Source organism: Callorhinus ursinus, unplaced genomic scaffold (assembly GCF_003265705.2).
Source record: "Callorhinus ursinus isolate GAN/ISIS: 27379988/994484 unplaced genomic scaffold, GSC_fseal_2.0 scaffold2, whole genome shotgun sequence".
In the NCBI taxonomy this organism is placed as follows: Eukaryota; Metazoa; Chordata; class Mammalia; order Carnivora; family Otariidae; genus Callorhinus; species Callorhinus ursinus.
Window position 1 is genome coordinate 32,586,392 of NW_027397064.1, and position 14,967 is coordinate 32,601,358.

At 42.5% G+C, this 14,967-nt stretch overlaps 1 protein-coding gene across 8 annotated transcripts in view; it reads right to left on the reverse strand.

Annotated features, from left to right (window-relative positions):
* Positions 1–14,967, reverse strand: part of CFLAR (CASP8 and FADD like apoptosis regulator) — a 60,621-nt gene that overhangs the window by 25,418 nt on the left and 20,236 nt on the right. For 7 of the 8 annotated variants that reach the window (XM_025893484.2, XM_025893495.2, XM_073880236.1 and 4 more), the window contains exons 2-4: positions 4,741–5,246; positions 2,553–2,658; positions 471–606 (exon numbers count right to left, since the gene is read on the reverse strand). In XM_025893484.2, coding sequence (XP_025749269.1) covers positions 471–606; positions 2,553–2,658; positions 4,741–5,021 — 523 coding nt within the window. In that variant the 5' untranslated portion in view covers positions 5,022–5,246. Of the gene's footprint in view, positions 1–470; positions 607–2,552; positions 2,659–4,740; positions 5,247–11,850; positions 14,623–14,967 lie in introns of those variants that run through there. The other variant, XM_073880242.1, reaches the window with a different exon arrangement.

Genomic DNA, 14,967 nt, shown 5'->3' on the forward strand with positions numbered 1-14,967 from the left:
GAGGGAGCAAAGGTACCCTTTTCCATGAGGAGGTTTTGTGAAACTCAGGACACACAGGGCAGCTAGGGGATCCCAGTGACAGGACGCCACCCAGAGTTGGATGGGGGTCAGGCCCAAGACTGGAGCAAGACAGTAGGGCTCAGCATGCACTCAAAAGCCCTGCATGTCCACAATGCAGCCAGCCTGTGCAGAAAATGGGGGTGCAGACGATTTCCTGAAGGCTGGAATGTTAAGAACTTCTTCGCAGCGTTTTGCAGAGGGCTGAAGCTCTGTGATCATGGGTATGGGGTGATGAAGTCAGCAGATGTGGGATATGAAAGATGGAAAGGGATGTGATCTCTAACCACAGGCTCATGGGGGCTGTTGACACTCAGGTTCTGTTTCCTCCACTCATCCAACAAATGAGTCTTTACCAACTGAACCTAGGATACACAGGGTACTTTCCTTAGGCCACAGAGAGACCTACTTACCCAATTGCTTGTATTTCTGGATTTTTGTCTTCAGGTCTACTCTGTGGATGTTCTTCAGGCATTTTTCTAGTAATTCCAATTGATCTGGAGCAATCAGATTAAGTTTCTCTAATTCGATCACAAGATCTAGGAAACTCTGAGAGAGCAACCAACAAGAAAAAAATGTCAGTAAGGCTGACTCTTAAGCCCCAAATGCAAACCTCAGGCTGTGTGATTTGTAACCGCAAGAAAATGTGACAAGGGGAGCCCCTTCCATGATCTTCAGTGATCCTAAACCAGACCTCTCTGGTTTATAGTCCCTCCAAGGCCAGGAGCAAATTACACTCCTGGATTTTATTGAGAAAGAGGTGGTTAAGTCTTTTGGTGGACAACCTGTACCTAGGTTGGGGATAGACACATGGGCCATTTTATGTCATCAAGAAGTACCACAATCCATATATATAATGGACTATTACTCAGCCATCAGAAAGGATGAATGCCCAAGTTTTGCATCAACATGGATGGGAGTGGAGATTACCCTAAGTGAAATAAGTCAAGCAGAGAAAGTCAATTATCATATGGTTTCACTTATTTGTGGAACATAAGGAAGAGCATGGAGGACATTAGGAGAAGGAAGGGAAAAATGAAGGGGGGGAATCGGAGGGGGAGATGAACCATGAGACTATGGACTCTGGAAATCAAACTGAGGGTTTCAGAGGGGAGAGGGGTGGGGGGATGGGGTAGCCCGGTGTGGGTATGAAGGAGGGCACGTTCTGCATGGAGCCCTGGGTGTTATACGGAAACAATGCATCATGGAACGCTAGATCAAAAACTAATGATGTACTGTATGGTGACTAACAATATATAAAAAAAAAAAAAAGTACCATTTTTCCAAAAGGCCCAGCTGAAATTATACTGAAAAACTCTAAGGGCTTTCCTAAAAAGGGAAGAGAGAAGATAGCTGGGGGCAAGTTTCTATTAGAAAAATCCCAATGATGTAATTTTGAAGTTCCTAAAATATTTTAGTCAATGCTGGACATTCCAACTCATTCTGACTCAGGAGGTCTGAGGGGGTGAAATTTAAAAGTTAGGGTATATTGCTACTCACTTGCCCTGGACCAAAGAGATTAGGAAAGAACTACATTTCAGAAATAGGCTTTGCTTTGTGTTTTATTTCCCTTCGGTTTAACATTTGATTACTGAGGCTCTATTTTTTATTTTTTTTAAATAATCATCATCATGAAATTGATATAAATGACTGGCAGATAAGTTGATTTGGGGGCACCAAATAGAAGTTCTATTTTTTCATTTTCCTTCCCATTTGATGCATTTGATGGTTGGGGGGGGCATCCAGTCACCCTATCTGCCTAGATTTCAGGAACCAAACTCCAGTGATTAAAGAACAAGAGGAAATTCTCAAGCAACACCTTACCAGAGTCCTCAAGGGCAGGTCCTTTAAGAACATATTGTCATAATCTAGAGACCTGAGGCTTTCCTGGCCCGTCCTTAGGCCAGCAGTATCACACGGGGCCAGGAGGAATTTAAATACTTTGCCAGCAATTACAACATCCCTGAGATCTTGACTGCTACCTATCTTCCAACCTTGAATCTCTGTTTTTGCCATTCCCTGGATACATGAGTCACAAGTACCTTCCCCCACCTCATCTCCACATGGAGCCTAATGACTTCACACTGGCCTTGAGCTAGCTGAGGGGAAAATAGATGCCGTCGGGAGTGGACGCGTACTTCCCACCTGTCTGCCCTCAGTGTGAGCAGATGGGACTTCCAAACCCTCCCAGATGGTCTGTCAAATGGGGGAGAGAAACTGATACCTAAATCAGGCCTCTGACTTTTACAGAAATAAGAATAAAATACAAGGATGAGAGAAATACCCAGGGCCACCCTATTTCCTCTCAACTGAGAAACCAATCTCTTCTTATCAATGTTATTAAGAAACAGACCTTTCTCTTCTCACTTCCTATCTTCACCCCCAGCTTGGGCCTCCCTATTCAAGGCCCCACAGCCCTCTCTTCACACCCTAGAGAGCACCCTCCACCTTCTGATAGGCTCTTGGGAACATGAACCAAGAAAAAGAAAACTCACCTTATCCTTGGCTACCTTTTTTCGACCAGTATAATCCCTCATGAGGAAAAATAATGAGGACAGATCAGATTTTTCCAAATTACCACCAATTTCTGTCATCAGCACCCTGTAAACAGGCAAGTTATTTTTAGTAAATTCAGATACCATCCTAGTGAAAAAAACAAGAGCCTATGCCTCTGCTATGCCAATAATTGGTTAAAAGGCTAGTTCAGGCCCCCATTTGATACACACCCCCATAAAACAGAAAGCCTAGGCCGCCTCAGGAAGATATCTTAAGGGAACTCAAAGAGGAAATTCATCCTTCCCCTACTTTCAATAGGAAACAGTACCTTTCTTTCCAACTAACTGCTCTAAAAACAACTCAGAGAATAAAAACTTCCCTGAAGAATCCCCTACTTCCCCCAGATGTTATGATGAAATAAGTGAAGAACATATATGACTCAGATGGAAGACAGAAATAGAATTTGAAGTGATCTTGTCTTCTCTGTTTTACAAGTTCCCAGGGGATGCTGACGCTGCAGACCCAGGGACCATACTTTGAGTCACAAGCTTCTAAAGCAAAGTTATACCTGGGATGTCCTGGCCAACTCTTGAACTCAAAGGGTGAAAGGCATCTAAAGCCTGGGGACTGGGGACTGTGACCACAGATGTCTTTGTCTAGAAAGCTCTTCCTGATTCAGTCACCTCTGCTCCAGTGGGTGCCACCATCACACTTTATCTGGGCTCCCAGGACACCCTGTGGTTGGCATTATTGCCTGGTCATTGTCATCACTGCTTAGAAGGCTGTTTTCCCAATTAGGCTCTCAAATTTTTGAGGACAGAAGATGCTTCGTTCATTTTGCTCTAGCACTTACCAACCACCTGGTATATGTTGACCCAAAAGAAAGGCCACTGAACAGATACATCGATGAATCTAGCATCCCACTGCCCAACCTCTCTGCCCAGAGGCTCTGAGGTACTGTCTACACTCACCATAGCAAGGAGACAGGAAATGGAGAGTGCCCTAACATATTCACTGAAACCCACTGCCTCTGAACATTTAAGAACATTACTGGCATTACATGATAGTTGAAGAGGTGGAAAATGATCGAGAATAACTACAATAATGATGAACCCCTGCATTTGTAGATGGCTTCACAGTTTTAAAAGCACTCCACATACTAAATTATTACAATTACACCAACAAACTTGTGAAATCAGGTTTCACTATTTTTAGCTTTACAAGTAAGAAAAGGAAGTCCCAAGCAATGTTAGTGGCTGGCTAAGCTTTGTGGCCTGTAACGGATAGTTCTGGGACTTGAAACAGGCCTCTAGACCTCAAGTTTCAGGCACTTTCCAAGGTCTATGCCTCTTTCAACGCTCCTTAATATAGTTCTTGATAATATACATCTTCTCCAAATCATGCATCACTGATATAACTTAAGGCTGGTGGTCTGGAGAAAAAGGAACCATTAATTTAAGGTTACAAGGTATCTTCCTTTCTCCAGAAATGCAGCCTTTCTTGGGGCTGCTGTGCTCCCCTGAACCTCCAAGAGAGTAGTATGTAAGCAGGAGGAAGGAAAAACTCAAAGACGGTCTGAACTAAAGGGGACGCCAGGGACCATTCCTCTCTGAACTGAAGGGGGCCTATAGCTGGTTAATCGATGGGACGTTCATTCTGCACCCCTGGCCCATCAAGCCTCTGGGGGCAAGGATCTCACTGGAACTCACAGAAAGGGAGCCCATCTCACTAACCTCCTCAGCAGGGGAAAGACCAAAGGGGACTCAGTAGGGATCACAGAGCTCTACAAAGTTCAGGAAGACGACTGTCAGACTTGTTATTTCCTTTCTCAGAATCTGCCAGTCTGACATCACAGAAAATAAGCCAGGAAAGACCACCGCAGACCTCACAGTCAGAGGATGGCAAGAATTACTAGCTCTTAGTCATTCTTATCTTGATCATTCTATCCATTATGCTACCCAGCCCTTCCACTTTCTTTATGATCTTCTACCCAATTACTTAAACAAACATGTTCTAAGAATTCAAAGACTTCAAAGAAATGAAGTAACATCATAAGGCAGTTGAATGTATGGGTAAAGAAGGTAACATCACTGCTTTTTCTTACTGTCCTCATTTCTGTTGTTCATAAGCCTAGACCACCTCCCTCCCTCGCACCAGGTTCAGCCTTGGGAATTGCTGATGAATTACCTATAGTCCGAAATAAGGCGAGGGTTCCTGAGCAGGTGGGCCTCCACTGCCTTTCTGTCCATCTTGAAGATCCGCTTGAGCAAGTCAAACCGCCTCACTCTGTAGAGCAGCTCAGCCAAGCCCATGGCAGACAGCATTCCTCTCTCACTTAAAATATCCAGAAGGTCCCTGACATTAAGCGGAGCAACATCTGCAGCCACATCCCGGCACAAAAAAAGAAGCATTTTCTTCTCGTCTTCATCAAGTGCCTCTTCAACCTGATGAATGACCTCCGTAGACATCCTGCACAGTGTCCTTCCAAAACACTACAGTAATAAAACTCCACTCTGGTCAATAAAAGGCCATGAGGCTGCTGTCTTCATTTCTGATGGTTTTCTTCATTTCTTTCAAAGTCCTTTCCAATGGAGTTCTGTGCTTAAAAGGGAATTTTTTAAATCCTCTTATCAAAGTAACTTATGTCTCAAATTCAAGGTAGAGGCTCTTCCTTGCTTGCTGGTCTCTCTAACCTAGCAGATTAAATTTACATTGTTAAGTCTATAGAAGGTAGACAAAGCAACTGATTGAAAAACCAAGACAGATAAAGAGAAACATTTTAAAGGAAATGAAACCAGAAACAAATCATCTCCCAAAAATCCCACAGGCTTTATCAGAATTTTTGAGACGTCAAATACGGTAAGAAGAAAATCACAAGGAGAGAGTTAATAAATAAATGGCATATAACCTTGGTGGGAGGAAGAAGAAAAAACCCAATGACTAAGCAGCTAAATGGACTAGAAAAACTGGTGTCACAGGGTTAACTCCCACTTGAAGTGACACCAACCAGGTAGGTTTGAACAAATATGGGTCTTGACAAGAGACCTTCTGCAGGGTATCAGAACTACTCCACACCTTTTCTCCCAGTTGTCTCCTACTTTAAAACCCCTCATAAGCAGACATCTCTGCACCCATCCTCCCAGAGTCCTGGGTCCTTTTCACAACTTCATCAGGAATGCTCATTGGACCTGCCCCCTTGCCTTGTCAAGTTTTGATCAAGGCTTCAGACCCTGAGCCCGTGGAAATGCTAGGGGCCCCTTACTCTCAATATACTGCTTCAGGTCAGCAATCATCACAGGAGTTCCTGGTGGTATCAGTGGAAGGAAGGAAGTGGGACAGAATATCTAGGGGAAGTTCTTGGTCCCAAGGCTGGACCTGGGTGGGCGCAATGGGAGGGGATGCCATAAATGTATTCTTAATTGCTTCCATTGAAACTCAACCTATTCTTTTTCAAAATTTAAGGTGCAAATGGCAGCTGCTGCCTATTCTATTCTAAAGCTTCATAGCAATAAATATAAATAAATAAAATTTCATGGCTATATTTTTTGTTAAATAAACTATTGTGTTCTGAGACAGTACCTTGTCTATTTCTATTAGAGCATATTTAAGGTTAAAAGTTAATCTTAGCAAAAAAAAATAATTGGAAACAGAACCCCACTCTAAGTTGCTACCTATTACTATGTATTTGTGTACAAGTGTATTTATATATTTATTGAGCTATATTTAGTGAAAGGAACACTGAAGCTATTTTATTTATTTATGTACAATTCCAGTCCACAGTAGATTTGAGGCATCTTAAATAGCAACACTGAATACAAGAAAATTTTTATATGAGACGAGGGGGGGAAATTAGTTTAAAAAACCACTAAGTTAGAAAGTCGAAATGGGGTGGAAGGATAGAGAAGACAAAGCAAATATGCAGGCCAGAAAGGCCTGAACAGACTTTAGCAGACTGTGACCTTGTCCCTGAGTTTCCTGGCAGTCAAAGCAAAAAGGGGTATAAGGGACATTAAATAGTTTTTGCTGTCAAAAACAAAAAGACAAAATAGATGATTAGAGTAAGCACAATTTCCTAGACATCCAGAGTTCCCCATCAATGAAAATATTAGTAAGCATTTTAGGGTCTGAAAGTAACAAAATCAAATTTATTTTAAATTTCATTTCATTTTTCAAAAATTTAAAATATTTTATTTTAAAGTAGACCATTCATTTATATCTTTCACACTGATCTTCCCACAATCAGGCTAAATGGTGAGTTCTTAATAAAAATAGACATTTTACCTTATGTAAACTTGCTAATCAGTATTGGTGTGTCTATGCCAATCCCATGCCCATTCATCCAAACCTCACTTAAATACAGCCATTATGAATAACTGGAAAAATGGAATTTACTAAATGACTGCTCAATGAAAGTAGAAAAACTGGCACTCAGACTATTTTTTTTTAACCTGAAAGCTTAATAACAATTTTGCGCATTCCAGAGACCCTAAATTTATACTTTATTCACAGGCTAACAATACTTTTCCCTAAGCACTAGTTTCCATGGAAGGAAGTCAAGTACTTATTCTATTGACTAAAAGTCACAATTTTGTTAGTAGTTATTATAAATCAACCTATAAAATATTCATACCCACTAAAAGGTATAAAATAAGTAAGAGAAGAATAAATGAGATGTTATCCAAATTCATAAGACTTATCTGAAAAAGAACCAACGAGAAATCAAATGTTCAATTCCCTATTTTTATTTATTTTTTTACTATTATTTATTTATTTGAGAGAGAGAGCACGTGCACAAGCAGGGGGTAGTGGCAGAGGGAGAGGGAGAAGCAGACTCCCTGCCAAGCAGGGAGCCCACCTCACCACAGTGGGGCTCCATCCCAGGACCCTGGGATCATGACCTGAGCAGAAGGCAGATGCTTAACCAACTTAGCCACCTAGGCACCCCTAATTCCCTATTTTTAAAAACAGTAGCCAACCTTTGCGATTCGTAGTCATCAATGATATAACAACGCCGTCAAGAAGTTAACAACATTAATCATTTTTTAAAATATTATCTGCTCAAAAAAAAAATCATCCGCTCAGTTCATTCCCTCCAACCATTATACCAGGACTTTCTGCCAGTCACGCACACTCAGCAAGAGAACTGGCACGCTGTCTTCCCTCTGTCCTAATGGAGGTAGAGTTTGGCAGCAAAATCCAAATTACTCAGTGGTAGCATCTGGCATATTCAGAAAAAATATCAGAAGGAAAACTACAGATCCCGTGCTGAGTCAGTCCAACCTGCAGCAAAATACCAACCAGTATACATGTTAGGGTGCTGTTGAGGCAGTTAATTGTAGCTAAAGGTGACAGGCACTTGAGAAAGGGGAGCATGGAAGGGAGAAGTAGGGTTAGGGTCCAAGTAATCACTACTTTGTTGGGGTTTCTTTTAATCCCAAATCAAGACATTAACATAAAAATCACTCTCAAACTAGGGAAGTCTATAAGACCTCCAGAGGCAAACCCAAAACCACCCCTATAAGGCTACCTTCACAACCCAGGGCATAGAAGACATCCATTCTGCTGGAGGCAAGTTCATGCTTAAAAAATGCCACGCACAAAAATAAAAATCACCATAACAGTAAACAACACAAATAAAATTCACATCTGAGGAACCTACATCTGAAAGAATTTAAATAAATATGAAAACTTTCAAGAAAATAAGGAAAATTTTTGCAACAGACCAAATCAATACTTCTGAATCAGTGACAGTTTTATCCCTCAGGGGACATTTGATAATGTCTTGAGACATTTTTGGTCATCAGGCCAGGGATGCTGCTAAACATCCCTCAATGTACATCCTCCACAACAAAGAATTACCAACTGTAGACACCAATAGTGCCAAGATTAGGAAACCCTGCACTAGATAATCTGAAAAAACTGGATATAATAGACACTCACATGAATTTATAAATTTAATAGCAGTCCAATCAAAAATTAAAAAGTAATTTGCCATGGACTGTGGCAAGCTGATTTTAAACCTATGTGAAGGAGGAGAAGGTCCAAGAATAGCCAATACAAGTTTTAAGAACAACCAGTTGCAGGAAGTTGCCTTACCAGATATCAAGGTTTTATACAAATGTAATATGGCACTGGGATACATAATAAAGCAACCAATAACCAGGTGAGAACTCAGAAATCAATCCACACACAGACGACTGAGGGGGTCCTGCCAATCAGTAAAGGACCAGAAATGTCCAGAAATGGTGCTGGGACAACTGGTTATTCAATACATATAGGGGGGAAATTGGGATCCTTTCCTCACATCATTTATAAGTCAATTCCACTTGTACTAAAGTCCTGGATATAAAAGTCTAAATGAAAATCTGTAACCTCCAATTACAAAAAGATTTTGTAAGACATAAAAAAGCAGGCATCCTTTTAAGAATGAAAGAGAGTAAGCACAGAGAAGACAAATGCATCATATTTACTTAACAAAGAATTTGTATCCAGAATATAGACAGCACTTCTGCAGGGTCGCCTGGCTGGCTCCGTCAATAGAGCATGTGGCTCTTGATCCAGGGTTGTGGGTTCAAGCCCCACATCGGGTGTAGAGATTACTTAAAAATAAAATCTAAAGAAAGAAAGAAAGAAGAAAGAAAGAAAGAAGAAAGAAAGAAAGAAAGAAAGAAAGAAAGAAAGAAAGAAAGAAAGAAAGAGAAAGAAAGAAAGAAAGAAAGAAAGAAAAAGAAAGAAAGAAAGAAAGAAAGAAAGAAAGCAAGCAAGCAAGCAAGCAAGCAAGCAAGCAAGCAAGCATTTCTGCAAATCAATAAGACAAGCAACTCAAAGGAAAAATAGGCAACAGGTACTTCCCAGAAGAAAAAACCCAAATAGCTACTAACGATATGAAAAGATGTTTGAGCCATAAGAGTAGTCAGAGAAATGCAAATTTAAAGTACAATGAGGTATTATTTCACCTCAGTTAAATGCTAGTATCTGTTACCAAATGTCAGAGAAATATAGAATCTCCAATGTTACTGGAGGAATCATAAATTAGTATGACTACTTTGAAGAACAATTTGGCAATATCTGACAAAGATAAAAACAAACATTATGACATGAAGATTTCATTCCTACATAAATATCCTTTAACAACTCTCTGACAGGGGCGCCTGTCTGGGTGGCTCAGTCGTTAAGCGTCTGCCTTCGGCTCAAGTCATGGTTCCAGGGTCCTGGGATCGGGCCCCACATCGGGCTCTCTGCTCAGCGGGAAGCCCGCTTCTCCCTCTCCCACTCCCCCTGCTTGTGTTCCCTCTCTCGCTGTGTCTCTCTCTGTCAAATAAATAAAATCTTTAAAAAAAAAAAAACACCTCTCAGACAGGTATACCAAGGCACATACCCAATGTTTCTAGCAGCAGTAGATGTTATAGCAAAAAAAAAAAAAAGGAAACCATCAACCATCTAAAAGGCTATCAAGAAGAGACTGAATAAAATATTATAATCCTTTAATGAAACACTATACAGCCCTGAAAATGACTGAACTAGAACTACATGAATCTCACAAAAACACAAAACAACAAATATTTTTGCTGAAGCAGAAAGCAAGTTGCTAAAGCATACATACCACACGATTAATTTACATTAAAATCCTAAATGTTAAAAATAATAACCATATATTGTTTAGCAATGTGTGTGTGTAGTAAAAATATGAAAAAACACACAGTAATAATAAATACTGAATTCAGAAAAGTGGTTTCCATTACAGCATGAACAGAATGTGACTAGATAAAAATGCACAGGGGAAGTGACTGAATTTGTAACATTTTACTTTATAAGCTGAGAAATAGGTATACAGATGTCAAAATAAATGTACCTTATACCACATTCTCTGACCTCAGTACAATAAAATTAAAAAACAATAATAAACCAAAGGGGAACCCTGTAGGTTTTCTTTTTTTTAAGATTTTATTTATTTATTTGAGACAGAGAAAGAGAACATAAATGGGGAGGGGCAGAGGGAGAGGAAGAAGCAGATTTCCTGCTGAGCAGGAAGCTGGACAGGGAGCTTGATCCTGAGACTCCAGGATCATGACCTAAGCTGAAGGCAGCCGCTTAACTGACTGAGCCACCTTGTCATGATCCCAGGGTCCTGGGATGCAGCCCCGCATCGGGCTCCCTGCTCCGCGGGAAGCCTGCTTCTCCCTCTCACACTCCCCCTGCTTGTGTTCCTTCTCTCGCTGTTTCTCTGTCAAATAAATAAATAAAATCTTAAAAAAAAAAAAGCAAGCCTAGAGGCATTCCAAAGTTATCCTCCAAAAGAACACGTCAGATTTTATTTAACATGGTTCAAAAGATGGGGTAGAGGGGGTTAGGAGGGAGTGGCAGGTACAATGAGTTCTTTAGAAGTTTTGAGAAAGGACGGTGCTTGGCACTTCCCAGCTCCCCCTCGCCAAGTTGTCTAGCTCCGCACTCCACTCTCCTCCTCAGAAGTCACTTGCTTCTCCTCCCTCTGCTGAAGGACAAAGGGGTAATCCAAGCCCAACTCTTGTTCTTTCTTGCTTTCAAATACCCACTCCTGATTGATCGATATCCTGCCAGTTTTGTTTCACTCTACTGTTTTAAGCAGTTCACCTTCCCTCGCCAGACAAAACTGGCATCTGGGTATGTTTTCTAAAATTTGTACGAAATCCCCCTTTCCTCCCCTCACTGGCAAATTCTAGTTTAGTAATTGTCTCCCCTTTCTTTTCCACACCCACACAAACTCTCCACAGTGTCCCCAATCTTCACAAGCAAAGCAACTAAACCGAAGACCAGTTCTAGTTTCATTTCTCAAGTAGAAGTTATGGAACGGTTGCTAGTTAACACCAAACAAAGCCGATGTCATCAGCATTAATATCCACAACGCTAATAGAAGGAGTGGTGTCAGGTTCTAGAAACAGAAAGCACTCCGGGTATTTTCAGTAGAAATACATTTAATATGGATGCTTACAAAACTGTTGCAAGGGTTGGATGAAAGGGTTCTTGCCTGGGCTTCTGAGAAAAGCTCCTATAGAACCCCAAAAGATCTTGTCTAAGCCAGGGCAGTGGGGAATCAGGAGGCCGTCCCTGGGAGTGCTGGGCTCACCTGCATGGAAGTGACCCAGAGATCAGAAAGCAGTCGACCATCCCACCTGCTTCCAACAACTCCAAAGTTGGTGACTGGACACCATAATGCTGCTGCCCAAATCCTTACCTCACCACCATCATGCTTGCCAACAGAGGAAATAAGAAAAGCAGCCAGCTATTGGCCTCTACCTCATTTCTGTTTACAAATCTTACCTGAATGCACCTAGCTGGCAGAACTTAGCTCACATCCCGGCTGTAAAGGAGTCTAGGAAATGCAGTTTGTAACTCTCCATCCTCTAGACAGAGATGAGAATGGGTCCTGAGCACCAGCTGACCTTAGTCACCACAGAAGGATAATCTACGCAATTCCTGTGCAAGGACCCCAGTGCCCAACTCATAGTAGGCATTTCATCAGTATCTGTTGAATGAATCAATGAATAAATGGAGTTTCACAAGTTGCTACCTGGTAATGACTCACTTCCTTTTCTCCCCAGACTCGACCTAGAGCACATGGGAACTCTCACTGACCAGCACCTGCAATTATCTGCCCTTTGCCTCCTGACCACCAGCTCTGCAACACTTCTGGTATAGGACTGGTCCCGGCTTGCCAGAACTTTCCAGTCTTGGCACTGAAAAGCCTGTCTGTGTTCTCAGGACACTCCTCAGTCCCAGGAGTCTCAGGATGGTCGGCTACCCCAGCATCCCATCTTCAAATGGTGAGCCTGCCCCACTCATACATTTAAAGTAGCAAGTCATGCTGAGGAGAGGGGGAAAGACCGCACCAAACGCTTGTGGCTTTCAAGCTGAGCTGGCCCCTTATCGCTGCTCAGCAATTGCTTTTACAGGACCTTGGTCAGCTCCTTTCCCACCTCTACCAGAGCTCCAGCCTTCATGGCTTTCTTGTACCTTAACACCACCCACTGGTGCCATTTCTCATAGGTCGAACTTGCCATTTATCAGGAGTAAATTTCCACAATCTTCCACCTTCCCACCACTCCCCGTGTGCCCTCCTGTCTCCATGAGCCCCTACAACTACTCTTTCGTCAACCTCTCTCTACCTCTAGCTTATAAATACTTTCAAGGCTCTCCTCTCTTAAAAAATAAATAAATAAAATGAAAAAACCCTTAAGCCTGAGATCCCGAAGCCAACCATCCTTTCACTTTATTTCCCTTCATGTAAGGCAGGAACCTCATGAAGGAAGAGTCTGCACTCAGTGCAATTCCTACAACTTCAATTCACTCCTCAACTAGCCCCTACCTGAATCCTCCCTCTCACCGTATCCTTTACAAATTGACGCTCAGTACGGAGCCATACTGGAACCGAGGCCAAAGAAAAATCTGTAAACTGATGCTGTGTCTATTTTAAATTTTGACAGTTTGTTCACTGTGAATTTTTTGCATGAATGTCAATTTTTTTCAAAATATTGCACTAAAAATTTCTCTTGATTATTGAATTAAGCACCCCCTTAAATGTTGTGCCTGAGTGAGTGCCTTACTCTGTGCACGCTGGTGTCCCAGTTCTGCCGACTGTGCTCTTGTAGGGAACTTGGTGACCTAGTGGCCACATCCAAGGTCACTTGGAAGTTTCTTTTACCTGGGCACTCTATCCCATCTGATGCTGCTGATTAATCCCTACTGGAAACTGCTTTGGCTCACCTCACACCATTATATTCTACACAGTCCCTCCCTAACCTTCTCTGACTCCTCAGAACCCTCCTTCTGCACCTGTTCCTTAAATGAGGGTGTACCCTAGTATCTACCTCTCATGCAGGACTTTTCTCCTGGCCTTTCTGTTTTTCCTGCCTCTGGTCTCAACCCCTCCAAATCAATCTTCTATCAGAATGAACTTTCTAAAGTCCATGCTTGAACTAAGTCATTTTCCTAATTCAAACCTTCCAATGATTCCTCATCTCCCATTGCAGGTTCCAATTTTCTTTGCATTCAAGGCTTCTTGTGGTCCAGCACCTGCCCTCATCTTTCATTAACACATACTTTGCACATGTGGCTTCAGCCTAACCTCAACACAGAGTTCTTTCCCACACCTCTGTGCCTTTATCTGGACTACCCTCTTCCACTTACCTGTCCAGCAAAACCCTTCTCAGCTTTTAGGGCCAGCTGAAGCATCTCCCACTGTGTAAAGCTTTCCTGGGAAGAGTCCACACAGACTTGGCCAGTAACTTCTTTGTATCATTACAGTATGATGGACATACCTCCCTGGTACCCGGCACTGGCCCCAACAGGTGACAGTAAAATGTGGTTAACTTAAGTCAGGTTTCTCAATCCTTCTCACCAGAATGTCACTTTGCCTCCAAACCGTCTGGTATCTGAAGCACACGACATTCTCTGTAATCAATAACACAGCCACCAACATGACTAATTCCCATCATATCTTAACCTATTCAAAGACATACTGAATCCTCCATTCTTTGTACTGCTTCTCTACCTGAAGCAAAGTCACGGTGTAGCAGGAAAACAAGCATGGCCACAGTATGAAAGCAAATGTAACTTCCCAGGACACCACCAAACTGGGGGGTGATGGAGGAGAGCCAGCCTCACTAGCTGCAGCAAGCAGCATGCAAAGCTGGAACTTTCAGGTGTCTGGAAATCCCCACTGAAACAGAAACATCAGGTCCCTCAGAGAGTCGCCCTGAAGACTCTGAAAGGATCAAGGAGAAGGGGTTACATGATCCTGGGCAAAAGAGGATGTGGCTATCTCACCGGAGTTCAGTGAAGTTATCCCAAACCTAAGAGAAGCCAACTTCCTCCTCCATGCGTGTACAGAATCGGTGGAGGTGGGCTGTGTGGGTAAAAGTTCAAGCAGCTAATATAATGAACCCATCTTTCCTCTTCCACGTGAGGCATTTTAAACCTAAGAGAACGCATGAAATGCCATTTTGCACAACAGTCCCGCCCACACACAGATATTTAAAATGAGGTTTATAGAGGGGCAGAGCAAGATGGCGGAGGAGTAGGAGACCTGGATTTCGTCTGGTCTCAGGAATTCAGCTGAATAGGGATCAAACCATCCTGAACACCTACGAACTCAACAGGAGACCGAAGAAGAGAGTAGCAACAACTCTCTGAACAGAGAAGCGACCACTTACTGGAAGGTAGGACGTGCAGAGAAGTGAATCCGAGGCGATATTCGGGAGGATAGACGGCGGGGGAGGGGGCCTCCGCCGGCCGCTTCTGGCAAGCGATAGAGCCGCGGAGCACAAAATCGGAACTTTGAGAAGTCGGCTCCGCTGAGGGACGTCGCTCCAGTGGCTAAGCAGGGGGTGGAACCCTCACGAGACAGTGTGGTCTCAGGACCCTCGGGGTCACAGAAAG